The sequence below is a fragment of the Canis lupus genome, chromosome 12 (assembly GCF_003254725.2).
Source record: "Canis lupus dingo isolate Sandy chromosome 12, ASM325472v2, whole genome shotgun sequence".
Classification (NCBI taxonomy): Eukaryota; Metazoa; Chordata; class Mammalia; order Carnivora; family Canidae; genus Canis; species Canis lupus.
The window spans coordinates 14,880,701-14,907,563 of NC_064254.1; the positions used below are offsets into that span (position 1 = coordinate 14,880,701).

Here is a 26,863-nt window from a genome sequence, read left to right on the forward strand (position 1 = left end):
TCCCATAGTGTATAACCACTAGACAGCTATCAACTTCACTGAGACAGAGACATTTTATTAGTAACTCCTGATGCCAATCATTGGAAGCCACATATCTATTTAACCCTACAGGATTTTGAAATGTTAAGATATTTGCAACACTTACCTTACTGCATCTTGAATATGAGCACCTCACAATTAAAAATAGGTCTTTATGGTAGCAGGAAGTGGCATATGGAAAAGGGTCATCTTTTTTTTTTATTAGAAGTCAGGGAGGGGCATAAGGAGAGAGACTGAGAATCTTATTCAGTCTCCAAGCCCAGCGTGGAGCCTGACACAGGGTTTGATATTATGACCGGGAGATCACGACCTGAGTTGAAATCAAGAGTCGGACACTTCACTGACTGAGCCACCCAGGCACCCTCAGGTCATCATTTTTTTTAACCAAAGTGAATCCCTGTTGGCTCCAATGGGGGCTGAATATTGCTTGGGGTTTGTTAACTGCAGTGCCAAGAGCACTGGAAAGAGCTCTCAAACTGGGAAGGGAGTGAGGAATTCGCTGGCGGCCTCTTACAATTTTTAAAGTAGGAGAAAAACAGTGAGATTCTAAGCCTGTTTCTTCTACTCCTGCTGGAACTGAGGTTAGAGAGCTCATGCTTGATTCTGAGATCAGCTGCTGAGGGCCCTGATGTGTTGGGGATGGCAGGGGCAGGTTGGTGACAGCCCTGAACAGGGCTCCAGGCAGGTCAACTGCTGCCCTTCCCCTCCATACCACATAAACTCCTTTAATGGCTGCTGACCCATGACTAGGACTTGGAGACTGCTGGCTGCCACAGTCTACCACACTGGCTAGTAAAAGACTTCAAATGGAATCTCAGTAACAGAATTAACATGAGCAACACGGAGACCAGAAAGAAGTTCCTGTCACAGCAGCAAATGCCAGGCTAATGAATGGCATAAAGGAATGTGAGAACTGGTTGTGTCAAAGGAACCCTCTGAGCAAAGGGACATCATCATCCCATCTAACAGTCCTTGTCATTGTTTACATAGCAGATGAAGGCAAAGAGCCAACGGGAGACAAAACAGTCCTAAGATCAGAACACAGATCACCATCAAAGGGAAATCACGACTTCTCTGTGTTGCAATAACTGCATCTCACAGGTGGACAGAATTGAACCTGACCAACCCACTTCACAGTGATATTGTGAGGCCCCATGAGCTTCATTTGCTAGCCTGGAGACAGGCTTTCTTGAAGAGGGTAGAGAAGGCAGGACTCTTTGTTGTATCTCAAGAATGATGCTGAGAGCAAAGTAGATGTAAGGAATGTAGAATCTTGAATAAAAAGCAGGAGTCCTATAAAGGCTGAACATCTACAAGAGGAGCTCCGAGGCATACATTTTCTCTCCTAGCTCTTGGGCAGGAGCTTGGCTATGTTAGTTACAAAAAAGACTACTTAAAAGTCAAAGAGTGGGACACCTGGGTGGCTCTGTCAGTTAGTGTCTGACTCTTGATTTCCATTTAGTTCACAATCAGGTCTGAGAGAGAGCCCCATGTCGGGCTCCCCACTAAGCTTGGAATTGGCTTCAGATTCTCTCTCTCCCTTTGTCTCTGCCCCTCTCCCTGCTCGTGTTCTCTCTCTCTCTCAAAATAAATAAAAATCTTTTTTTTTAAAAATAAAGCATATACACTTTTGCATGATAAAAAATGCTATCAAAATTTTAGAAAATTCAGAAAAATAGAAAAAGCTAGAAAACAACCAGAGTTCTGTTAAAAAGAACAGTCATCAACTGGCTAGACTTCCTGTAGCAAGTACTTTTACCTAACAGTTTAGTGTGTTGTTGTGTTGTTGCTATTGATAAATAGTTTTATCCTGCTGAATAGTTAATTTTTGAATCTTACTTTGTTCATCTAATATTATAGTGTAAGTATTTTTTCTTTATATCATAGACACATTGTGAAGTTTTATCTCCAATGTCTGTTTAATGTTCTACTGGGTAGATTAAACCATATATAATTTAATCATTCTCTAGGGTTTTTTTTTTTTTCCTATAATAAATAATGCCATACAAAGCATCTTCTTCCACAAAGGATTTTTCATATAAAATCTTTTAACATAGATGTTTAGAAGACACAGGGTATGGATATTTTTAAAGGCTATTAATACATTTTGTTCAACTGTTCTCTCAAATCTTATGCCTAAAAATGTTTCTACCCATAGTAGATTTCAGTAATTTCATTGCCCTCTTCTCTGCTAATCTGACATTTTTAATAGGTTATTTTTAACCTATTAAATGTGCTATACACATTTTTATGTCTCTGTTGAGCATTTTTCCATGTTATTTTCTCCTGTGAACTCTTGTGTTCATGTCCTGTCCTTGTTAATCTATGTAATATTCATGCTTTACTTATTGATCTGCAAGTTCTTTAAATATTAAAACAATTTACCCCTGTGTTGTACTTCTGTTAACATTTATTCGTAATTTTTAGTTTACATTTAACTTGGATTATACTTTTTAAAAAGCCATATTAAATTTTAATGTGATATATTCAAATCTGTTCAACTTGTGGTTTGATTGATGAATCCTAAGCTCTGGTAGCCCTTTTCTTTCTAACATAGGAGTTCTCAAAGCTGGTCTAGAAACTTCTGGGAATTCTCAAGACCTTTTCAGAGGCTCTGTGAGGTCAAAAATCATTCCTGGGTAAAATACTTATTCAAAGTATAGGACAAACCAAAGGATTTTCATGTAACTGAGTAAAAAAAAATTCATTGATATTTCAGATTGCATCAAACTTTTAAGTAAGTCCCACTGTTGAGTTTCAGTGAGGTATGAGAGAACAGCCATATTTTAAAGGCTTTTGAAATATTGATTCCTTTTCCAGTGACATGTCTGTGTGAGGCTGGATTTTCTTCATTTCCATGAACGGAAATAATATATCACAACAGATTGATTCCAGACACATTTATGGGAATCCAGATGTCCTCTATTAGCAAGGCATTAGACAGGCTTGCAAAAACTTAAAGTGATGCTATTCTTTTACATTTTTTATGTTTTGGAAAATATAGTTATGTTTCATAAAACCATGCTATTATTTTAAGGTATAATAGGTTTCTTGTTACTTTTACTTACCAAATAAATATTATAACAATTTTTCAGTTATAGTTTCTAATAAAGTCTTTGGGGTTCTCAATAATTCTAAGCATATAAAGTAATCCTGAGAATAGAAAGTTTGAGAACTGCTACTCTGAAAGTTAAAAAATACCTACTTTTTAGCCAATCATCACAAACCATATATTAATCTTTTCCCTCTTCATTGGCTTATAATGACTCATTTATTCTATATTACATTCCTATGTACAAAAGGGTTTGTTTCTGTATTATCTATCCAGTCTACTACACTGATACTGAACGTCTAGACTGACACCAGTATCACACCATTTTATTTTATTTCATCTCATTTTAAGTGTTCTAGTTATATACCCTATTTTAATACCTTCAGAAGATATTAATACTCTTTAATCATTCATATTTTCCAACACTTTATTTATTCTTTTCTGGGCATTCTTGCAGATTGTGTATTAAAAGTATAAAACCTTGAAAAGAGACACAGGTAGAAGTTTAAGAGTTTTGGCAAGAAAAAGAAGGAAGAGAATAAGTCAAAGAAAGTAGATAGTATTTGTCCATTTTAATTTGCTCCAAAAATATAGAAAGGAATAAATACAGAAACAAAAATAAACAGTAAGACCATGTTCAAACTACATTAGGAAAGAGCAGTAGGAGACCACTTTCAGTCTTCACAGCAAGAAATCTGACCAGTTGTCCAACAAGGACAAACACGAGTCTCTGCCACTACTTGACACACATGACCCCATTTGAAATGTTTTTTATAACCTAAATTTCTGGGAACCTATTAATATATTCAACAAAGACATTCTACCTGTTTTAGAAAATATATGAAGCTTAAAAGGACCATGCTGTATGAATTTATACTAAGGAAATAACGACTAATGTATACCAGGATTTGGCTATACGGATGCCCATCTTTGCACTGTTTGTAACAGTGAACGACTGGAAGCCATACACATTCAGGAATAGGGAAATGAATTAAAAATCTATACTAGGTCCACATATTAGATTATTATGCTACAATTTAAATGATGTAGACATCATACAGAAAAATTTTGTGAGCTACTATTAATATAAAAGCAAATTATGAGAAAATTAGCATAGTATGGCCCCAGTGAATTTTTTAAAATGACAGACTATATATAAAAATCTGAAATACAAGAATACCAAAATGTTCAGAGTGGTTATCAGACTTATCAAGTTTTAAATAATCTTTATTTTCTTCTTTAAGCCTTTTTTATGGCTTCCTTCTTAAAAATAATTACCATGATTTATTTATGTAACAATAAGAAAAGGCTGTACAAGTTGTCATTTTCAAAGTTAAAGCCTCAACCCTGCAGAGAGAAGTTCACAGTGACTAGTGTATGCCTCCTTGGAAGAAAGGTTGTTTTATTTTGTTTAGAAAAGAAATACTAAGTACAGAAAACACTACTGCACCTTTTACAAATATTAAGAAGATATTGTGAAAAATAAGGAAAGGTAGTTCTGAAACATTCTTGGAAGATAGCATCCTGAGCACACATCTCTGGGTTGCCTGGTCACTAAGAGAGCCACCACTAGGGCTTTGAGTAAGCCTGGATCCATCTGGGCTTCAAGTCCTCTAGGAAGAAAGTGTGAATGTGAGGAAGTGGAGGTAAGAGACTATGATCTTTTTACAACTTTTCTAATTGTTTTAGACATTTATTACTTCTAATAAAAAATTTTTATTGGGAATCCATAATGGTGGAATTATAAAACAGTTCAGTTTTGTAAGAGGATTATACACAGTGAATGATAAATGTGCTTATTGCCTTGGACTAATAATTCACTACCAAAACGTATTTCAAGAATAATCATTAAAAATTTTACTATGCACAAAGATGTAAATAACTACCACAATAACTACAAAGGAAAACAATCTAAATTTTCAAGAGTTAGGAAATAATTAAATATTTAAGCTATCAATTCAGTGGACTATTATAAGGCCATTGAAATAAATATTAAAGCCCTGGATGCATGATAGTATAATAATGTTAAATAATGTTTAAATGAAAGATTTATATGCTATTTATACTCTGATGAAACAGGTTTCTGTCATACAAGGAGCATGTTGGATAAAGGGTCATTGTGGTTGTATATACATGAGTATATATGTGTGTGCATGTGTTTGAGCTTGGGTGTTTCTTTTCTTAATATATTTTTTAAAGATCTTATTTATTTGAGAGACAGAGAGTATGTGAGTGAGGGAGAGCATAAGCAGGGAGAGGAAGAAGCAGACTCCCCGCTGAGCAGGGAGCCAGACATGGTGCTCCATTCAGGGACTCCAGGATTATGATCTGAGCCAAAGGCAGATTGTTAACCTGAGCTTGGGTGTTTCTCTTGGTAAAGTTCTTGAATAAGTAAAATTATTTTTGAAAAAATATGACATGTTTATGGCCACAACAAATTTATAATCTCCTTTAGTAAAACACAATCCTAGTAACATGAAGTTAGAAGTTCTTCAAGAACTATTTGCTGAAGGATAGAGGAGGTTTTCAGGTTGCTGTATGGGGTAGTAGAATATAGTGACTGTATTAGTACCAATGTTGCAACTTGACCAGCAATTAAGTGAAATTAAGTGCATAGAAATTTTATGGTGAAAAGCAAATAACTTTGTAACATCTTATAGTAAAATAAAAATGCAAGGAAGGAAGAAGTGGGGGAGCCTGGGTGGTTCAGTCTGTTAACCATCAGACTCTTGATCTCAGCTTAGGTCTTGACCTGAGGGTCATGAGTTCAAGCTCTGCTTTGGACTCCATGGAGCTTAAAAAAAAAAGATTCTACAACAAGGAAGGAAGAAATGGACTGAGTTATCCTCAAGGGTCCTACAATGAGAAGTAAAATGAAATAAACAAAAAACTAACACCCAGTGGAAAGCTCCTGCTAGTAGGGAAAAAAGAGGGCACAGAAGATTGACTTCAGGTGGTGGTACAGTAAAAGATAAAGGAAAAATAAGAGGATAATTAGTGTGGCGTGATAATAGTAAAGACAAGGTAGCATCTATTTGAAGAAAGAAGTATCGTGGTCTAAGCATAATCCAGCAAAAAAAGATAATGAATAGCATAAGAATATTAAATGTAAGGATAGCAGAAGCCAAAAAGAACACAATTTCAAAAGTACATTATGTTGACTGGAAACTGGTATGTGTATAAATAGAGGTTTTTAGTTTGGGTCTGGGAAGAAAATCTACTTATATCACAAATCTAAACTTTCTTATAAAATTACTGTGTGATTTCACATATTTAGATAATGAAATAGCACAAGCTGGGTGTTAACTTTGGAAAGGGGGATGCAGAGCTGCCATATACGAGACAGGCTGAACAACTAGTTGAAGTCTGAGATAAAATGTATTGAAGTCACATAAACCACACCAAAGCTACAGAAGAAAAAAAATGCAAAAGCAACAGGAAAACATATCTACAAGAATTTAGATATGAGGATTTTTATGTTTTTTTCTCTCTGTTTTGGTTATGGGCATAGTTTCTAAAGATGAAATGGAAACTTAAAAGGAGAGAGATTTCAGGGTAAAAAACCTGAAAAATGAGATGAGAAGGAGAAAATGAGAGAAAAAGAAAAGAATTAAGGTAAAAGAAGAGGGAAAACAGACTGCTGATTTTTCTCTTTGCTGTCTTTCACACACATACACACACAAATAAATGTGCTAGAAATAAAGAAAGCAAAAGAAGGAAGGATGGAAGAAACGAAAGAATCAAGGAGGGAGAAAGAAAAAGGAAGGAAGATGGAGGAGAGAGGAAAGAAGAAAGGAATCTGAGTGCTCATGAGAAAGGGGCAAGACAAACATAAAACATTTTTTAAGAGATTGTCATGATATAGAAACCAGACAAAACAGTACAAAAGAAAGTAAGAAAAGGAAAGAAGACTATAGATAGATCACTCTCTCTCTTCAACTTAGATGCAAAAAAAAAATCCTTAACAAAGTAATAGTAAACAAATTTAACAATGTATAAAAAGAATTATACATGAGATTTATTCCAGGGATGCAAGTCTGGTTCAACATTCAAAAATCAATAAATGTAATCCATCACAATATGTAAAAGAAGAAAAAGCATATGATTTTATCTACTGATGCAGAAAAAGCACCGGACAAAATCCAACACCAATTCATAATTAAAATTCTCAGCAAATTAGAAATAGAGGGATATTTCCTCAACTTGATAAGAAGTATCTACCAAAAACCTATAGCTAACATTTAGCTTAATGAAAGACTTTCCCCTTAAGATCAGGAATAAGGCAAGGATATTCATTGTCACTTTTATTATTCAACATAGTGCTGGACATTAGAGCCAGTGTGATAAGGCAAGAAAAAGAAATAAAAGAAATAAAATAATATCTACATAGAAACTCTGAATAAATCTATAAAAACATTTGTAGGACCAATAAGTGCATTGAGTTTTGCAAAGTTGCAGATATAAGGTGAATCAACTGCATTTCTACAAGCAAGTAATGTACAATTGAAAACCAAAAATTTTGGCAGCCTGGGTGGCTCAGCCTGGGTGGCTCAGGCAGTTTAGCGCCGCCTTCCACCCAGGGCGTGATCCCGGTCTGGGATCAAGTCCCACGTCGGGCTCCCAGCACGGAGCCTGCTTCTCCCTCTGCCTGTGTCTGCCTCTCTCTCTGCTCTCTATGTTTCTCATGAATAAATAAATAAAATCTTAAAAAAAAACAAAAACAAAAATTTAAAAAATACCATTTACAAAAGCTCCAAAATAACTGTAACATTTAGGTATATATGTAATAAAGCATGCATAGGATCTGTATACTTAAAAAAACAAGATACCTACTAGCAGATAAATAACTTCTGTAATTCAACTAATTATCTGTTAGCCAAAATGTAAATAAAACTTAATAAAAGTCCAATAAAAAATATAGTATTCAGAGTAAAAATACATTCCTCTACTAAATTGCGCCGTTATTGAACCATATCCCCTCAAAGCATATCCTTTTATATTCATATTTTAATTAATTAATTAATTAATTAGAGAGAGAGAGAGAATGTGAGTGGGGGTGGGGGAGGAACAGAATGAGAAAGAGAGAAAAAATTTTCAGCACACTTCCCTCTAAGCAAGGAGCCTGACATGGGTTTTAATCCCAGGACCCTGAAATCATGACCTGAGCTGAAACAGATGGATGCTTAACCAAATGAGCCACTTAGGTGCCCCCTTTTATATGGGTATTTTAAGGTATTTAATGGATCATTTAAAAACAAAAGTTGTTAAAATCCCACTAAAACTAAATGCTGTAATTTATGCAAGACCAATTAAAGAAGCTATGTTTCCTTTAGATGTAGTAAGTTGCAATTTTAACAAAATTTGGATTTTTGGGGGTCTTTTCTGTTTCTACTACTGAAAATTCTTCTTGGTTTAAATCCAAGCACTCTCAAACTGTGAATAAAAAAGCTAATAAAGGTGACCTATCTGGATAATGTAGGCCCTACGTCAAGTCATTCTGAAAAAAAAAGTTTTGTCCTGCCAGATTGATTAAAAGTCAGTCCCATGTACGTATCTTTCATGGAGCACTTGAGAATTTTCTCCTGCTTTGTTCATAGGAAGGACCTCTCTCCCTCACTCAGCCATTGATTGCTAATATCAGTTGCTATTATCCACAGCATTCTTGCTATCTGTTTCCATAGCTGTTATCTGTGGCCTAAAATTACCTTCCAGTTATCCAAAGAACCTTTCCTCATACCCTCAATTCCTTAACCTACTGTTGCTCAGGATTACTTATTAGTTGGTTCAGCAGACTATCTAATCTACCTGGCTTGATTTTTATAGGATTATACTAATTCTGATGTGGAATCACATAGACAGAGTGATTATTAAAAGGTTATTATATTTAAGCTAAAATAGTTGCCAACAGATAAATACCCATATTAATAAGATGTTGCTGCAGAACTCTGATTAGTAACCTGTTCAGTATCATTAGTACTGCATGGAACTTAAGGAATTATCTAATAATATATGGGCAAAATATGTCCTTTTTTTTTTCCCTTTGAAGGTTGATTATTTTAAAACCAAACCATAGCTCACCAGAATTTTAACCGGCTTCAGCACTTTTCTAGTAATGATCCCAGGGGCTCTTAAACGAATGGCTTCCAAAATACACCATTTGATTAGTGGGAGTTTCTTCAAGTCATCCTCAGATACTTTCATCTTATCTTTACCTGTAAAAGAATTTCAAAAAAAATTTTTTAAAGGTGGACTTAAAGAAGCCAGAAAGTGATGTTATGGAAGTTCATCAACACAAGTTAGAAGCTGCCTCTGACAGCAAGTGTTAGCGCTTTTGGCATATCAAGTTTAGTAACCGAGTGCCTCTTTTTATCATTTTACTCTTACGAAGGTCAAATGTATAGCCTCAAAAATTAAATCATTGTTGATTATTTCAAGGTGCTGGACTTGGATCCAATCTTGGTCTTCATCTTCCTATGGCTATCAAATGATTAAGATAATGCCCAATAGAAAAGTTTTTCAATTTTCATTTATTTCATTCTTTCTTGTCCAAATTCTTCTTCCACTTAAGGAAGCAGCAATAAAAGATTAGAATCAAAAGCATAAAAGTAAAAGATCTGAGAAGCCATCTGCCTTCCTACTTCTACCTCTTCCCTGATGATTCATTTTTGGTTTTGCCTTTGATTTTTCAATCATACATTTCAGAAGGCCCAAAAAGAACATGAGGAAAGGGACAACACATATTTTTATATCTGGGATGATGAGCTCTCCCTCTAAACATAGGTGCATCAAACATTCCTAATGTAATATGTATACCTCAGCTTATGTTTAGATTAAAGGCATCTGAAAAAGGATTGGGGTCGATCTTTCTATGACTCAAAATATGGTTAAGGTCTTTCAGTCCAATTAGATATTTTAGTTAATGGTATTTCAAATGAAATGTATGCATTTTGAAAATTGCTTAAAACAACTCAGCTTTCTATTTGATTTTGACGGTATTGGCTTAATAAAAGTCAGTAACACTGTCAGTTTAATTAAGTCAACTTTCACATTTGCTTCCCAACTGTATTGGGAATGAACGGGTAAGAGTGGAATGTAGGGTCTCCAGCCATGTCTCTCTTAGACTCTGGATAAGGCTAGTTCTAAAACAAGCCATGCTGCAGGAGAGGTCTAGGTGGGTGCTGCCTGGGAAATCTTATCTATCAGTATATAGGGAATTCCTGAGTAGTCAGAAGCAAACGTCTTTGATTAGTGGGACTCTGGGAACCAGGCGTTTTGGACTATAGTTCTATTAATACCCATAGGGGCATCTATACATTCCATTCAACTGAATAAGGGCCAAGAGTTGAATTAGGCTCTACTAGGGTTAGAACAATCAAGGCTATGGGGAGGTAAGAAACAAGCACACAGTTAACTGGTACACCATGCAAGCAAGGAAACTATTCTGTGACATGTAAAATATTCTAATAAAGGCCGAGAGGTTCATGTCCAACTAAAGGAAAAGCAAAAAATTCTGTGTCTTTTCCTAAAACTACAACTATAATTAGTTCTTTTCAGAGAGTAAACCTTAGGAAATAAATATTGAATTAACAAATGGTCCAATTTCAACATCAGTAGTTGAATAAGTGGATATTCCAGGCAAAGGAAAAGAGGAAGAGTAAAGGAAGAACCGCAGAAAGCATGGATATGTTCAGAAAATGACAATGGGTGTAGTGGACCTAGAAGGTGGAGTGACTGTGATAGAACAGTGAAAGATCCACTGAGGCTATTATAGACCATCTTCAATGCCATTCTGGAAAATGTGGAAACTAGGGAATTTGGGGACTTCCTGTTTTGGGCCAAGAGAGGATGAAAATTTCAACAATGAAATACTGATATACAGCAGTGTTCTTTTTTTTTTTTTTAAAGATTTATTTGAGATGGAGAGAGACAGAGATAGAGACCGAGAGAGAATGGCATGGAGGGACAAAGGGAAAGGGAGAGGGAGTCTCAAACAGACTCTGTACTGAGCGCAGAGCCCAACATAGGGCTTGTTCTCACAACCCTGAGATCATGACCTGAGCCAAAATGAAGAGTTGGACTCTCAACAGACTGCACCACCCAGCCACCCCAACAGCACTGTTCTTTATTAAAACCTTCTGCCCATTTGTTCAGACCTAAGTGACCTAATATTAAAAAGAGACAAGTGACCTTATGGACTACTTGTTTATCCTTCATAGACAGTATCTCACTAAACTTTTGCTTTTGCTTTTCCATAACAAGGATTGGAAAATAATAGGCATGCCTTCTGCATCTTCAAAACCTTAATATCACAGTTTTCCCAAATTGTGTTCTATGAAAGAAAATTTGCAAGATGTCAAATGTTTAAAGCAGAAAAAGGTTTTATGGCCAACCAAATAACAGGAAATGTTAACTTCCATTGGTGATTCCCTGAACACATTAGCATATTACAGGTTTTGAGAAATCCTGCAGTAGAGACAGCTATTTATACCAACATTCCCAGACTTTTTAAAACTCCCATTATCTATACAAGCATCATCAATAGCTATTTGATGAGGACACAAAAGATAATTAGCTATAGAATGGCAATGGATCCTAAGACAATCCTTAAAAAAAAAAAAAAAAAAAAGAAAGAAAAGAAAAGAAAAAAGAAAAGAAAAGAAAAGAAACACCAAAACCCTGGTTTTCATTTGTCTGAGCATTACCAGCACATACCATATGCCTGGGGCCAAATCTTCTAACAAGTAGTTATTGCCAGCCAAAGAAATTATTACCATCAGAAAAATATCTTGATATGCTATGGCAAGTTAATGTCACCAAAATTTTACTTCTTCATATTTTTCTCCAAGTATCCCTGTACTTTCTAAGCTATTCAGAAAACATAATTAGAAAATCCATGGTCAGAATTAGAAATTCTTTATTTGAAAAAAATGAGATTGTTGCATATGCCAGAGATATCACTACTAAATCAAGCAAACAAATATTTATTTGGCACTTAGTGGAGAGTAGAGCATTGCAGAGGATATAAGAAATTTAAGTTTGAAGACAATAAAAAGACAATAAATTCTCAAACTAAAGGAAAGAAAGGGTAAGTGTTTTTCCCAGTGTTAAAATGAGGAATTCTGAGGTTCTCATTTATGAGTTTATAAATTACACACAAATTTAGAAAACTAACATGCAGTAAGTGTTCAATACAAGGTGGCATGTAATACTGTTACCATTATTATTACATTATTATTAGCACAAATTTAATAGTAACTCTCTAAAAACTACATGTTCCTGACCAACTTTTGCTCCATAGCTAATAAAGTGAATCTTTTCTCTGAGATCTCAGGTGGGAGAAAAACTACAGTTTGAGAGCCTATCCAGTACTAAATAGATACCAGGTCTGAGGAAGTCTTTTAATCATTCACCCAGGAGATATTTACTGAGAACAGTGTCCAAGAGCTGAGGATGAAGATGAATGGAAGAGTCCTGGCTCTTAAGCAGTTCACAGTCTAACAGAGAAGGCAAAGAATTAAATTAGTTAAAATGGGGTAAGTGTTACTGCATGGAAATATGCAATGTGCTGTGGTGATAGCGACCAGACTGGGGTCGGTGAGGAGAGGCAATTGTGAAGGAGATGTCCGAGAAGCCTCTCAGAAGTAAAATCAGAACAAAGGATTAGATACACCAAAATAAAGGGCATGTTTGCATATGAGGAATTCAGCTGGCTGGAAAAGAGTTCAGTGCAGGAAGTCACTAGATCAAGTGAAGTCAGTGCTCCATTGAAATCCCAGGCTGCCTACACCAGCCGAAGCCAGAGCTTGTGACAGGTGGCTCCTTTATCCAATCTCTGAATGTGACCCAGGAGTGCCTAGGTTATATTTCTGGGCCTTCTTCTCTTCTTTAGGTAGATTCTTTCTCTTGGGGATTCAAACAAATGGTTTTCTATAAATCAGTGAGCTGGTCATACCAATAATTTTATATTCTGTCTTTAATCACCTTCCTGAGCTCCGTCTTATTTTAACCACCTGGCTTCTTGATAACACTGCTTGTATGTCTAAAAGACATCTTGAAGTATGTTTTGGCCAACACAGAACTTTTCACTTTCCCTATTGAAATAAAGCCTTTCCTCCCTTGGTCTTGCCTTCACTGAAAATGGTAGCAAAATTTGTCCAGTTGTTCAAGTCCAACACCTAGGAGTCATCCATGATTCATCCCTTTCCCTTTTACTCCCATTTAATTAATCACCAAAACCTGTTGTTTCTATCTGGGAAACAGATCCTACTTGCATTCACATGACTCCATCTCCATAGCTACCATTCTTGTCCAAGCCATCATCACTTTTCAGCTGGCCCATAGTGATAGCCACCATCATGCTCCCTGCTCCCACCTGGCTCTGCTGTAATCCTTATGTAAATCAGACCAAGTCAGTCTCCTGTGCAGATCCCTGTTTCAATGCTATTTAGAATTAAATCCAAAGTTCTTACTTTGACAAATAAGACCCCATCTAAACCTCTAATCTCATTTCACACTGAATCCTGGGTGCTGTGTGACCTTTATAAACGACCCAACCTCTTTGCCCCTCAGTTTGCTCACCTACAAAATAGGAATAAAGAAAGTATCTTCCCAGGGTGACTGGGTGGCTCAGTTGGTCAAGTTTATGCCTTTGGCTCAAGTCATGATCCCAGGGTTCTGGGATCGACTCCCTTACTGGGCTCCCTGCTCAGCAGGGAGTCTGCTTCTCCCTCTCCTTCTGCCCCTCACTTATGTTTGCTCTGTCTCTCTAGCGTTCTCTCTTTCTTTCTCAAATAAATATAATCTTAAAAGAAAAAAGTATCTGCCTTACATGGTTGTTGTGAGGATTTAAAGAGTTAATACATGTAAAGTTCTTACACCTATGACTGGCACATGGCAAAAACTCAATAAATGTTATCATCATTATTATTATTATTTCTTTTGCCTGATTTCAACTGTTTTGAAAGCCTAGTTCCTTCTTATCTTTCAGACCTCTGCTAAAATATTCTCTCCTCAGGAAGCCCTTCGCTTACCAGCTAATGTCTCCCAAATCACTATCACGTCATTCTGTTTCCTTTATAGATCCTGTTAATATATGAAATAATTTGGTTTATTGTTGATTGTTGGATATGATTCCATGTTTCTCACAATCTTGTTCTTCCTATTTTTTGATGTATCCCTAGTGTCTAGCACACTGCCTGACACATGGTAGGCAACTGATAAATTTTTATTGAATGAGTAAATGGATAAATGTCTAAAATAGTGGAGGGGGAAACCAGTTAAGAAGCTTTTATTTTGTGTAACAGCAATGGGAGTGATGCAGAGGAGAAGCCAATTTTAGAGACATTTCTGAGAATGTGAGAATCTTTAATAAGAATGTGCTGAGATCTTTGTATATGCTAGACCAGTAGTTCTCAAACATTAAGCATACTTCAGCATCAACTCGGAGGCCTATTAAAACACAGATTGGAGGGCCTTGCCCTCAAAGTTCTCAATTCAGTAATTCTGAATTGGGCCTAAGAATCTGCATTTCTGGCAAGTTCTCAGGTGCTATTGATGCTGCTTGCCCAGAAACCATACTTTAAAAACCACTGTGCTAAACTGAAGGAAATAGAACAAATGCTTGAATTTTACTAAATAATCTGGGTTTTAAACAATTTTTGTTACTAGTTTTTAAATCATCTCTTTAAGTCAATGGAGGGAAACATACTTAGCGGGCAAAAAATAAGATTAAAATCAGAAATTCTGGGTGGATACATAGTTGACCACTGAACAATGCAGGGATTAGGGGTGTTGACTGCCCTCCCACCCCCTGGACCATCAAAAATCTATGTAATAACTTTTGACTCACCAAAAGTTTAACTACTAATAGCTTACTATTATTTTAAAGATCCATCCATTCAATTTAAAGAGAGAGAGAGAATGCACATACATACAAGATGGGGGAGGCACAGTGGAGCTTGATCTCACAACCTGGAGACCACGAACCCAGCCAAAGCCAAGAGTTGGATGCTAAACCAACTGAGCTACCCAGGCCCCCCCAACTAGCCTACTGTTGACTGGAGGCCTTATTGATAACAGTTGATTAATACATATTTTGTATGTTACATATAATGTACTGTATTCTTAGAACCAAGTAAGCCAGAGAAAAGAAAATGCTATTAAGAAAATCATAAGGGGGGGATCCCTGGGTGGCTCAGCAGTTTGGTGCCTGCCTTTGGCCCAGGGCGTGATCCTGGAGCCCCGGGATCGAGTCCCACGTCGGGCTCCCGGCATGGAGCCTACTTCTCCTTCCCTCTGCCTCTCTCTCTCTCTCTCTCTATGTCTATCATAAATAAATAAATCTTTGAAAAAAAATTTTAAAAAAAAAGAAAATCGTAAGGAAGAGAGAATATATTGACAATATTGAACTGTATTTAGGAATACCATAAGTTTACATCATTTGTTTATAAGATGAATCATCTGTCAGTACCTATATCAATAGTCTAATATATTTAGTTAAAAAAATTCGGGATCCCTGGGTGGCGCAGCGGTTTGGCGCCTGCCTTTGGCCCAGGGTGCGATCCTGGAGACCCGGGGTCGAATCCCACATCGGGCTCCTGGTGCATGGAGCCTGCTTCTCCCTCTGCCTGTGTCTCTGCCTCTCTCTCTCTCTGTAACTATCATGAATAAATAAAAATTAAAAAAAAAAATTAAAAAAAAATTCATGTACAGTTCAAGCCAGTATTAAGGGTCAACTGTATTGACAACAAAAGTCACTAGCTTTTTACTAACATAAAAGTACAAGATAGCAAAGGCATTTTATTTCTTATTATGAATGCTAAAACTAAATTATGTGATAGCTATTGCTGATTGAACTTTTAATTGGCCAGGATTTCAGAACTGGCTCAAAATTTTATCATTTTTAAATGGTAAAAGATACTATCTTCATCTGAACAAGAATGCCAGTGTACCTTCTGGAGGTCATTGACTTGAGCTTGCATGTAGCCATATATTTAGGTCCTGTTCTTCTTCTCCCTTATTTGAAGCCACAGCCAAGGGCATGCGCTGGCAAACTATGGCCAGCAAGCCAAATCCAACTTGCCATTTATTTTTGCAAATAAAGTTTTATTAGAATACAGCAACACTCATTTGTTTATATATTGTCTAGGGCTGTTTTCATATTATAATGGCAGAGTTGAGTAGCAGTGACAGAGACCTTATGTTCCATAGAGCCTAAAACAATTACTATACGGCATTATACAGAAAACGCTTGCCAACTCCTGAGTAATAGGCACCAAGGGAAAAAGCTGCTGGCATCCTCCTCTTTGTACTTCCTATTGCTCAGAAGTCTGGTGTAATTCCAGCTTTTGAATTTTACAAGTACTATAAATTCTGTGTGATCTTTATTACGCATGTCTTTTATATAACCAAGTCAAGTGGACAATGGCTAGCACAGAATCTGAATAATCCCGTAATATATGGCTGCTTTGTGTGGAAAAGAGAAGCTATCTTTTAGGAAAAGAAATGTCTTTGTTTAAAATATACTGTACTATAATGGCCTCCAAGGGCCATTATGTTAAAGAAAACAATTTTCTGATACTTCTTATTTATGTTTTTCTAAAATTGGTCTATGTTAGAAAAGGCTGTGGTTCAGTTCTCTTTCCCTACTTCCCTAATATAATCAACTTTTCCTCACTTGATAAGAGTTTGCTTCTCAGTCATCTTGATATTCACACTGGTGCATTTTCTCTGCAGTAAAATCTCTTGAGTGCCAAACAAAAGGGCAAATAGAGAACATATCATACCTAAAGGAGAAGCCCTTGAAAGCAAAGCAAAGCAGGCACAGAAAAGAAATACTGAAAGCAGACAGGTCTTATTTCATCTCTGTCCACTAGCCCTTGCATACAAACCATATAGCCTGTTTGCATGTTTGACCACACATGTCTATCTTAGATTTCAAAAGTGAGATAAGTATCAGACTAACACATATTAACATATCTATTTGAATTGAATTAACAAAAATAAAACAGCCCTTTTCCATTTAGAAAACAAGTTGGATTGGCTGATTAATTTGATAATAGGAACTGGCTTAGGGAATTAGGTTATAAGGCAGTCATTTTCCATTACTAAGCAAACTAAATCTATAATTTTTGATAACTAAGTATTTTAAACAGACTAAAAGCATGAAGCAATATACCACGAATGATATCCTTTGAAGTACTGAAATGAGGGATAATAAATTTTATACATCAAATTAAAAATGCATAAGGGGATCCCAAATTCTTTTAGAGTATATTTGAGGAAAGAAAGGGAGGAAGGAAGATAGGAAGGAAGAGAGGGAGGAAAGAGGGAAGGAAAAGGCAAGAAAGGAAAGGGGAGAACAGAAAAGAAAAAAAGAGAAAGGAACAAAGAAGTAAAGAAAACCACTGATTAATGGCATGCATTAAAAGATGAATCCCTATGGTACAAAGCCTAAATGTCCTTGGTGAGACAAAGGGAGAGTCTGTGGCTCTGCATAGGAAATAAAGAACTAGAATTGCTGGAGTCTTCAAGGTAGTAAGACAAGGCTGGAGATTGGAGAGAGAAGGGACCCAGCTACATGGCAAGTGACCGGTTACCTAATATGAAGAAAATTCTTTAGAGCAATGGTAGATAAGACCTTTAAGAACAGAATATTCAACTTTATGTCAAATACTCAATTTTAAGTTGTTTCTGGCTGGAATGTATTTTTCTCTTTCCTTGTTCCATATTTTTAATATTTTGAAAAGTTTGCCAAGACATAGCTTTATGTTAACACTTAAGGAAATAAAGACCTGGGTGATACTCAGTGAGGCAATACAACACCAAAAAGGGGCAAAACATGCAGAAGGGAAAAAAGAATGGGAAATGAAAAATCAGCAAAGACAAGAGCCAGGAGGTATAGAAGCCTCCACCTCTTGCCGCCTCCTCCATTCCTCCCTCTCTGTGATTCCTAGAACACAGAGAAGGGGTTTGGACCAATTTCACTTTTATCTTGAAAACCAAGATGGCCCTTGTCAAATGGATGCTACAAATAAATTCACAGTGACCTACAATTCAGATTTTAAATCTTTTTTTTTTAAAGTATTTTCTCTATTTAGAGAATCTACATTAGACAAACAATCCCTCTATTTTTTTTTCTATTTTACTGCAGCTATAGGGTACAGAAAATAAATATTTTTCTGCTTGATCAAGGATAGATGATTACCAAGGGCCAGGATTTGTATTAAAAATCAGATCTCTGTGTTTACAAAGTGACCTACCTATAATAAGATAGGCAGGGATCCCTGGGTGGCGCAGCGGTTTAGTGCCTGCCTTTGGCCCAGGGCGCGATCCTGGGGACCCGGGATAGAATCCCATGTCGGGCTCCTGGTGCATGGAGCCTGCTTCTCCCTCTGCCTGTGTCTTTGCCTCTCTCTCTCTCTCTGTGTGACTATCATAAATAAAAATTAAAAAAAAAATAAGACAGGCATAATTCTGGCCTAAAGAGTTTGGACTCCAAGAATAGTGAAGTTTCTGAGCAGCTTTAAAAAATAATAAGTAAATAAATATTTTCCTTATTAAACTAATTGAATTATAAAGTGCAAAAATGTTTTGTATTATATAACAGAAACAAAAGTTTGAGTTCAAAATAATATTTAAAGTTTAATATGATATATAAGTTGTTGAAAGAACCTTCTAGGTCCAAGATGGAGCTGCTCCTGCTCAGAAACTCAGATAACTTTCATGTTCCTGTAAATGCTCCACTTGGCCAGAAACACATTCCAGTTGGCCAATCCCCTAATGTTAAGCCATGTCTAGGCTCTATACTTATTATTTTCTTGTTTCTTTTCACCCAAACAAGGTTGATTATGTGGCCTCAGAATATTTTCTATTTGTCTCTTACTGGTTCTTTATTCTTTATCCTATAAAACCTTCCTGCCTCCCATCCCATTTTGCAAAAAGGAGATGGTCCATTTCATGAAGTAGTAAATAAGGTTTGTTTTTATCACCTAAATTGTCTTCTTTAATAATCTTTTAAACAAAATGTAGAGATACAGAGTACTCTTGGAAAATAGATGTTCTGATAAAATATTTTTAGTTTTTCAAAACCCAGTATGATGTTGGACAAACAAGGTAGTATTCTGGGACCAGATAAAGGAAAAGAAAAGGAAATATGCTAAGTTTTGAAACAACAGCATTAGGTTAAAGACTTTTCTTATTATAACTCTTAGAAATGGCTCTGTACCCATACTGTGCATATTTCAATGCACATCTGTGGTTTGTTCTCCCAGCATTTTGACTCTAAAAATAGACGGTTCACTGGAAGATTGCCAAGGTAATCATCAAAAGAGCTAGAGCTTAACGGAGACTGGGACCAGTACAGAAGACAACCAGGGAAAAAGCTATGGATGATTTGGGGTAAAATTCAGAAACCATCTGTTTAAGTCTTGGCATAAATGTAATAAAGGTCAAACCACATCTTAGGATATTTGAAACCAAATAAAAGAAAGGACGATTTTTCTATGCAGAAACAGTAAAACATTTCTAAAATATTTATGGTTTGGGGATTCCATAGGCATCATGGCAAGCATGTTACAACACAGTGAATCATACCTGTGAAGCAGGTGTCATAGATTGGAATTCTATTACTTTAGCCATTAATTCACTCAAAATAAATTTGCTTCCTATCTATTATGTGCAGTCCTACCATAGATGCTGTAACAGACAGGAAGAGAATAACACTAATTTACTGACCATCTAATGTCACAAATACTTTGGACCACTTCATTTATTCCTTGTACTTACCTGCCAGCTATCAATCCTCAGAGATAACGTGCCCTAGGAGACAAGCTTGAACATACTAGAGCTGCTTTCAAACCTCTGTCCATTCTTGAAAGCCCTTGCCCCATTTACAGTGACCCACCAGTTCCCTTAAGAGGAGAAAGGGAAGAAAGGAATGAGAAAGACACAGTCATTGCCCTAAAGGATTTTGCACACAAGGACACAAAACAATATCTGCATATAAATTATGATAATATTAGTTTCACAAGAGAGGATGCAAGCGGCAGGGGTGTTCATCTCTTGCCTAAGGCTAGGCTTTCGGCTAAGCCTGGAAGATGAGTAGGGCTCATTCAGGGAGAAAGAAAAGCAACTTAAATTCCAAAATTAATCATAAAACTATGATTTCTTGGACTTAAAAAGGAACGTGACTCAAACAGAATCACTAAAGTGAGTTGTTCTTTGTAGCTTCTCTGACTCCATAATATTTCAAGCCCCTTCTCATTATGCACACACACACACACACACACACACACACGCATGCATCCAAAAACAGTAAGTAAACAAATACATAAAATATAAAAATTCTGTTTCTATACTTCAGGAATAACATTACATAAAGATCTAACTAAGAATTTTGGGGAAATAATCCAGGTTTTGACAGAAATGAAGGCGAACAGCAGGCATTTGCTGAGTCATTCAGACCTTCTGAGATATAATTCTGAGGAGTCTGAATCAGAAGGTAGGGTTGCAAAGTGGGGTTGAATACTGAGGAGGCCCTGCACTCCTCCACAGTGAAAAACAGGCGTATTTACTGCCCAGGGACACTTGGAAAGATGATGAAAAGCAGATCATAAATTCCCACGCAAACATAAAGAATGCATCCCTACACAGTCCACCACCTCTTTCTTTTGAAAGCATGGATTCTCAATTCTGTTTGCTCTTCTATGCTGGGAGATCACAAATGTTGTCTTTTCATATTCATGGAGCTGCTTGTTTAAAGTATTTGAAGCTCAGGTGTGTACAAAAGGTCACAGTACACATGAAGGACAATGAACCTGGGACAGAAATACGTGAGGCAAAGGTTGAAAAGTAAAGAAACCCATGTAATAACCTTGAGCAATGACTCCTACCAAAATGGGATCAAGAAATTTGCTTCCCAAACTTTATAATGATTTGTTTAAAATGAAATATCAAATAACAAATGCTAGTGTTCACTTTAGATTTATTTGGGGAAATTATATAACAGCTTTGAAAAGAATACAGCATTTCTAAAACTACTCAAAAATAATAAAGCACTGACATCAATTGCTGACAGAAAATAAGAGCAGGAAACAAGTTTTCTGGCATGTTTTCTCAACCAGGGACCTCAAGATAAGCTCCTGAAAAAAAGATCAGTTTTTACAGAAAAGACCCAAAACTAAAGAGAACTAATAAATAATTTACAGTATCCTAGAGGGGAAAAGAAGTATCTTATATCCATTCCTTCACTTCAGGAATTTTAAAAACTTTAATAGGATAAATTATGTTCAAAAATTCAGTTTTTAGCCTCTAATTTACTCCAGGAATATTTTCTTAGATTGACAAAATTGCTCTTGTCTTCCCAGGAGAAACCTATATTCACTAGGAAAAATTAGCATATCTCAAGTAGAATAAGAGTAGATAAAATGTCCTGAAATAGATAATACTATTTATAATGGGTTTCTATATCAGATGACCCTTTAACAGTAAGGTAGTAAGAATGTGCTAGTTACAGATTTCTGGAAACTTTTAGTGAGATGAAGATTTGTTTGAATGTAATACAGAAAATCAAGAGCAAAATGAGAGTAGATGAAAGATTATGAAGTATATGGTAGTCTACAAAGTGCTTTTAGTTCACCACAGTTTCCTATAAATTCTTTATAGATATAGTTTCTCCAATAGCTGTAGGCTTCTAGAATATTAATTCATTGCAAATGTTGATAGTTTTTTTTTAAGAGAGAGAGAGAGAGAGCATGTGAGTGAGCAGGGTGGGGGGTAGCAGAGGGAGCGGAAGAGAGAATCCCAAACAGGCTCCACACCCAGCACAGAGCCTGATGAGAGGCTCGACCCCACAATGGTGAGATCATGATCTCAGCTGAAATCAAGAGTCGGACGCTCAACCAAGTGAGCCCTCCAGGTACCCCACAAATGTTGATAGTTCAAACTTTTGCCTCAAGAATGTGAAACAATTTTTAAAATGATTTTTTTTTCTTATAATTTTCTTTTTAGTCTTGAAATATCATGAATTTGCTTGTTGGCAAAAGGAAAATAAATAAAGATTGTGCTCATCAATTTTCCTCTACCAATTATGTTCTTTTTTGTTTCAGTAGCTTTATAAAAAGTTTTAATATTTGGTAGGACATATCATATTACCATTTTATAATTTCAGTAATTTTTATTTACATTTTAAATACAAAATATTTAAGTCATTTAGCTAATGCACCCCAAATCCATCAGAATTCTCATTAAAATTGACTAAATACATATGAACTTGAAAAGGGTTAGCATTTTCATGAAATTAAATCTTTCTGTCCAGGAACATGTGTGCTTTTTTCTTTATTTAGGTTGTATTTTTTAAAACTATATTTTTATAAAATGTTATAAGTCCTCTATATAGGTCATGTCCTAACCCAATTTCTTTATACAAGAAAAATACCACTTAAATGAACAGGAAGGACAGATGTCAAATAAAAAGGAAGGCTTAAAAAAAAAAAGGCATCTTAAGGCACTGGTAGTAGATACAGATGAGAAAGCAAAGAGTCCTCTGAGAGATTGTCCAGAGATTCTGGGAATGTGAGCACTAGGAGTTTTAGGGTTGTGGCTGGAGGCTGGCAAACCACAGCTTCACTTTCTCCTTCTAGCCACCAGCTTCTTCCAAACTCTGAGTGATTTTGGAGCTCCCAGCTCTGGTTCTTTTGATTTTTCTAGGGGTAAACATCAGTTTTGGCATCTGAAGGATTTTAGATAAAATTTTATTACCAAAGAGGCATGTTCCTATCAATGGGAAAGCCAGGCTGATGCATCCAGTCTTTGGACTTCAACTTAGCTGCATAAGAAAGAGCCTTGGGCCTGGAGTACTCCTCACCAGGAAATAAAGAGCCCACACAGCCATGCTGGTCCCACCTTGCGTAGGAACAGCCTCCCTTGTTTTAGGCACAGTGAATGCCCCTTTGTCTCTGCTTAAAGCATGTGCAACCTATGGCATCTGGCCAACCTCACTGTTTTATCTGTCCTTCCAAGGGGAGAGGGCACAAGATCCCTCCTACTGAAGCACAGGAGGGATAAGCTAGGGAGAGATCCACTGGCTGTGAGGGACCTATATCTACTACCGAGGCTGAGTTTGCTGTCTCTTCTCTATGTAAAGGAAGTGTTGTTCACTGCACTGTGTTTTTCCTAAAGACTCTGATACCAAGCTGCAATGGGCAGAGCGCTTATTAGAATCCTGCTCTGGCATCGATAACCAGTGCACCGTACTCTGGGTGACATCTATTGAAACATTAGCAGCAATAACTTTTTGGAAGCAGCCTCTGCTCAGTGACTTCAGTTTGACATTTATAACCATAGACTGACTATCCTTGAAGGAGGCAGTGATTACAGAGGACTGAGAAAGATACCAAGGAGGGGGCGCCTAGGTGGCTCAGTCAGTTAAGCACCTGACTCTTGATTTCAGCTCAGGTGGTGAGCTCAGAGTCATGAGATTGAGCCCCGCATCAGGCCCACCACTCAGTGGGGAACCTGCCCTCTCCCTCTGCTCCTCCCTGCTGCTTTTGCTCCTTCTGTAAATTAAATAAATATATATGTTTTTTACAAAGAAAGATACCAAGGAATGCAGTGTTGTTTAGAAGAGGTTATTATTACTGATAGAAGAGGTTATTATTACTGATAAAAGAGGTTATTATTACTGATGTAAGACCAGGAGTTGATAACCAACAGACAGAGGTTCCCCCCCCATCCTTTCTTCCATTACATACACATATAAAAATACCTCAAATCCCATTCTATCATCTTTTTTTAAAAAAGATTTATTTATCTATTCATGAGAGACAGAGAGACAGAGAGAGGCAGAGACACAGGCAGAGGGAGAAGCAGGCTCCATGCAGAGTCTGATGTGGGACTCGATCCCGGGTCTCCAGGATCACGTTCTGGGCTGAAAGTGGTGCTAAACCACTGAGCCACCTGGGCTGCCCCCATTCTATCATTTCAAGAAAATTTTTTTTTAAAGATTTTATTTATTTATTCATGAGAGACACACACAGAGAGGGGCAGAGACACAGGCAGAGGGAGAAGCAGGCTCCTTGCAGGGAGCCTGATATAGGACTTGATCCCAGGACCCCAGGATCATGCCCTGGGCTGAAAGCAGGAGCTAAACCGCTGAGCCACCCAGGCGTCCCTCAAGAAAAGTTTAATGCCATTGTACCAAGTCAACTATATGATTCTTCTCTGAAAAAATAATACTTTGTGTTATTTCCAGAAATATTTCTTTCGTATAATGAAAAAAGGTTATCAACTTCCGTATTTACTGGAATATGAAATGAAGCCTGCTTTATGATTACAGTGACTTTTTCAAGGAATAAAAGACACAGTCCAACTGATAGTAAATATAAGGGAGATACATTGACTAAAGAAAACAAGAGCCAGTAAATGATAAAATGTTAAATATATTTTGACCTACAAATACTCTTTATTTGTAAACTCTACGTAAGGATTCTGAATTTTTAGATGATGTTTTCTGGAGAGATGTCAAACCGACCTCAAGGCCTTTACCTTAGTATTTTCTAAAGGGGAAGAATGATTATCCAAATTCCTGAATCATCCTCTAACAGAACACATTGAAAAAAGAGCCACGTCAGAATGAAAAATGTAGAGGATAAATAAAGCAGATGAGCAGTGCCCACCGAATGAGATAACAGAAGACTTAATAAAATGAGATGCACCAGAGTAGGACCTGTCTCCAAGCTTGTAAATTTGAACAGGATATCAAATTATTTACAGCTATCTGAGGGATCTCTTTCAGCCTGTTGAAGCTAGGCAATAAAAGAGAGAGTGACTTCACATACAATCTCCTGAGTTAGAGCATCAGAAGACACACATCAGGTATGAAAGGCAGAAAATGCTAGAGGAAACATAGCCACCTGGGAAATCTTTCATGGGCCAGAAATCTCGTGTGCAGGTTTCACCCTGGCTTTTATGTCTCAGGTAGGGGATTGGAAACAAGTTGTGAGTTTTAAAGTGAGACCATCTTGTCTTTAAGGTCAAGGGGAAAAGAAGGCAACAAATTATATGTTTAGAATGGAACAGAAGAGTTCCAGATGGGATGTCCTGCATTAATAAATACTTTCTCAGGTAATTGATGTATGGTCTTCAAGGTTGATGAATAAAAAACAGTTTGTGAAAAACTCCAGCATAACTGAATGTCTGCTGGGTCCATTCCAGTATTTAAAAAAGCTGGGCTAGCATGATATCACCCAAATGAGTACCTGGTGTTATATGCAACTAATAAATTATCCAACGCTACATCTGAAATTAAGGGTATACTATATGTTGGTCAATTGAATTTAAATAAAAACATAAAAATAAAAATTGGGCTAGCAAAGGAAAACAGGCTATGCAAGAAATTTCCCATATGATGTTACAGCCTCCAAAACCTCGTATTAAGTGCATATTGTCAAGCAACCAGTGGGAGTTAAATTTTGTAATAAGATCACTTTCTTCTATTCATGACTCCATTGAAGTGCCCTTGGCTCTGCCACTTGATCTCTGTTCTCAATATTCTGGGCAACAAAGAGCTAAGAATCTATCAGGGATACAACGTTGACTATCAGTCATCAAACTCTGCAGGTTGCAGAGGGGATATGAGAGGAAGCTTCTTCAGTTAGTTGGAGGGATTTAGGTCTTTGATATGTCATGAATGGAATCCTCCAAGAATGTTGTCATTGGTTGGCAATATAGTATTGAGGTATATTCAAGTGGAGGGAAGTTGTATACAAATTATAATATAGGTAATATAATATATAATATATATAATATATAATATAATATAGGTAAGAAGTGACTATACATAAGGTTTCAAGAATAAATGAAAATGTTTAAATGCAATGAAGTAAAACTGATGAACTAATTAAAATAATACAAACAACATCGACTTTGCCTAGACATCACCACAGGTAGAACTTTAATTATCACTCTGCTAGTTTTTTGTATTTATTTATAATTAGAAAAAGAGACAGAATCTTTTCTCATCAGTGTATGGTGAATGTAGCCATGTAAGTCAATGTCACCACATAATAGCATCTGACCACTCAAAAGTGTCAGTGTCAGTGCATCTCCAGTCAGGATTGCTGCTAAATCACAACACAATGATTGGCAATGAGCAAATTTTCTCCTGTATCCAAAGTCACACTATTAGTGAGTGGCCAGAATGAAACTCATGAATCAAGTTCCTGACTGTAAGCCAATGAAAATCTGGTAATGTACCTTTTACAATGCACAAATGATAACTTTATGTAATACAGGGATCATTTCTATGTAGGTGCATTTCTATTAACTAATTCGGTTCCTTGTATATGGACATAAAAATTGTATTAATTTTTCCTTTAAATAAACACACAGCAAAACTGAATGGAAAAAAAGCTGTTAATGTTCCCCTAGATTAAAAAGAATAGGTAGAAAGGGACAATACAACCATCTAAAAATTTCAGCTGCATTCTTATTTGTTTTATTTTTAAGATAGAATGACCCTCTCCTGGCGGGCAGACATTCACCATAGGAGTCCAGAATTAGAAAGTAAAATTGCTTTATAATAGTCTAAACAGGACCCAAATGTTAATGCCTGAGATTGCTTTTGGTCAGTTGCCCATAAATCTGACTGTTTATGCTGCGCTGGTTAATCTTTTATGACCCAGTAGTCCTTTAGTAGTTATCTTGAAAATACAAAGTAATGAAGCTAAAAATGCAAGAAGCATATCAACATGTATTCCTACACTTTAAGTAAAA

General features: G+C 36.5%; 1 protein-coding gene across 7 annotated transcripts in view; it reads right to left on the reverse strand.

The window, feature by feature from the left end:
• LOC112641685 (24-hydroxycholesterol 7-alpha-hydroxylase) overlaps nt 1-26,863 on the reverse strand; it is an 89,800-nt gene that overhangs the window by 21,360 nt on the left and 41,577 nt on the right. For all 7 annotated transcript variants that reach the window (XM_025418943.1, XM_049092141.1, XM_025418941.1 and 4 more), the window contains one exon: nt 9,170-9,303. In XM_025418943.1, coding sequence (XP_025274728.1) covers nt 9,170-9,303 — 134 coding nt within the window. The remainder of the gene's footprint in view (nt 1-9,169; nt 9,304-26,863) is intronic.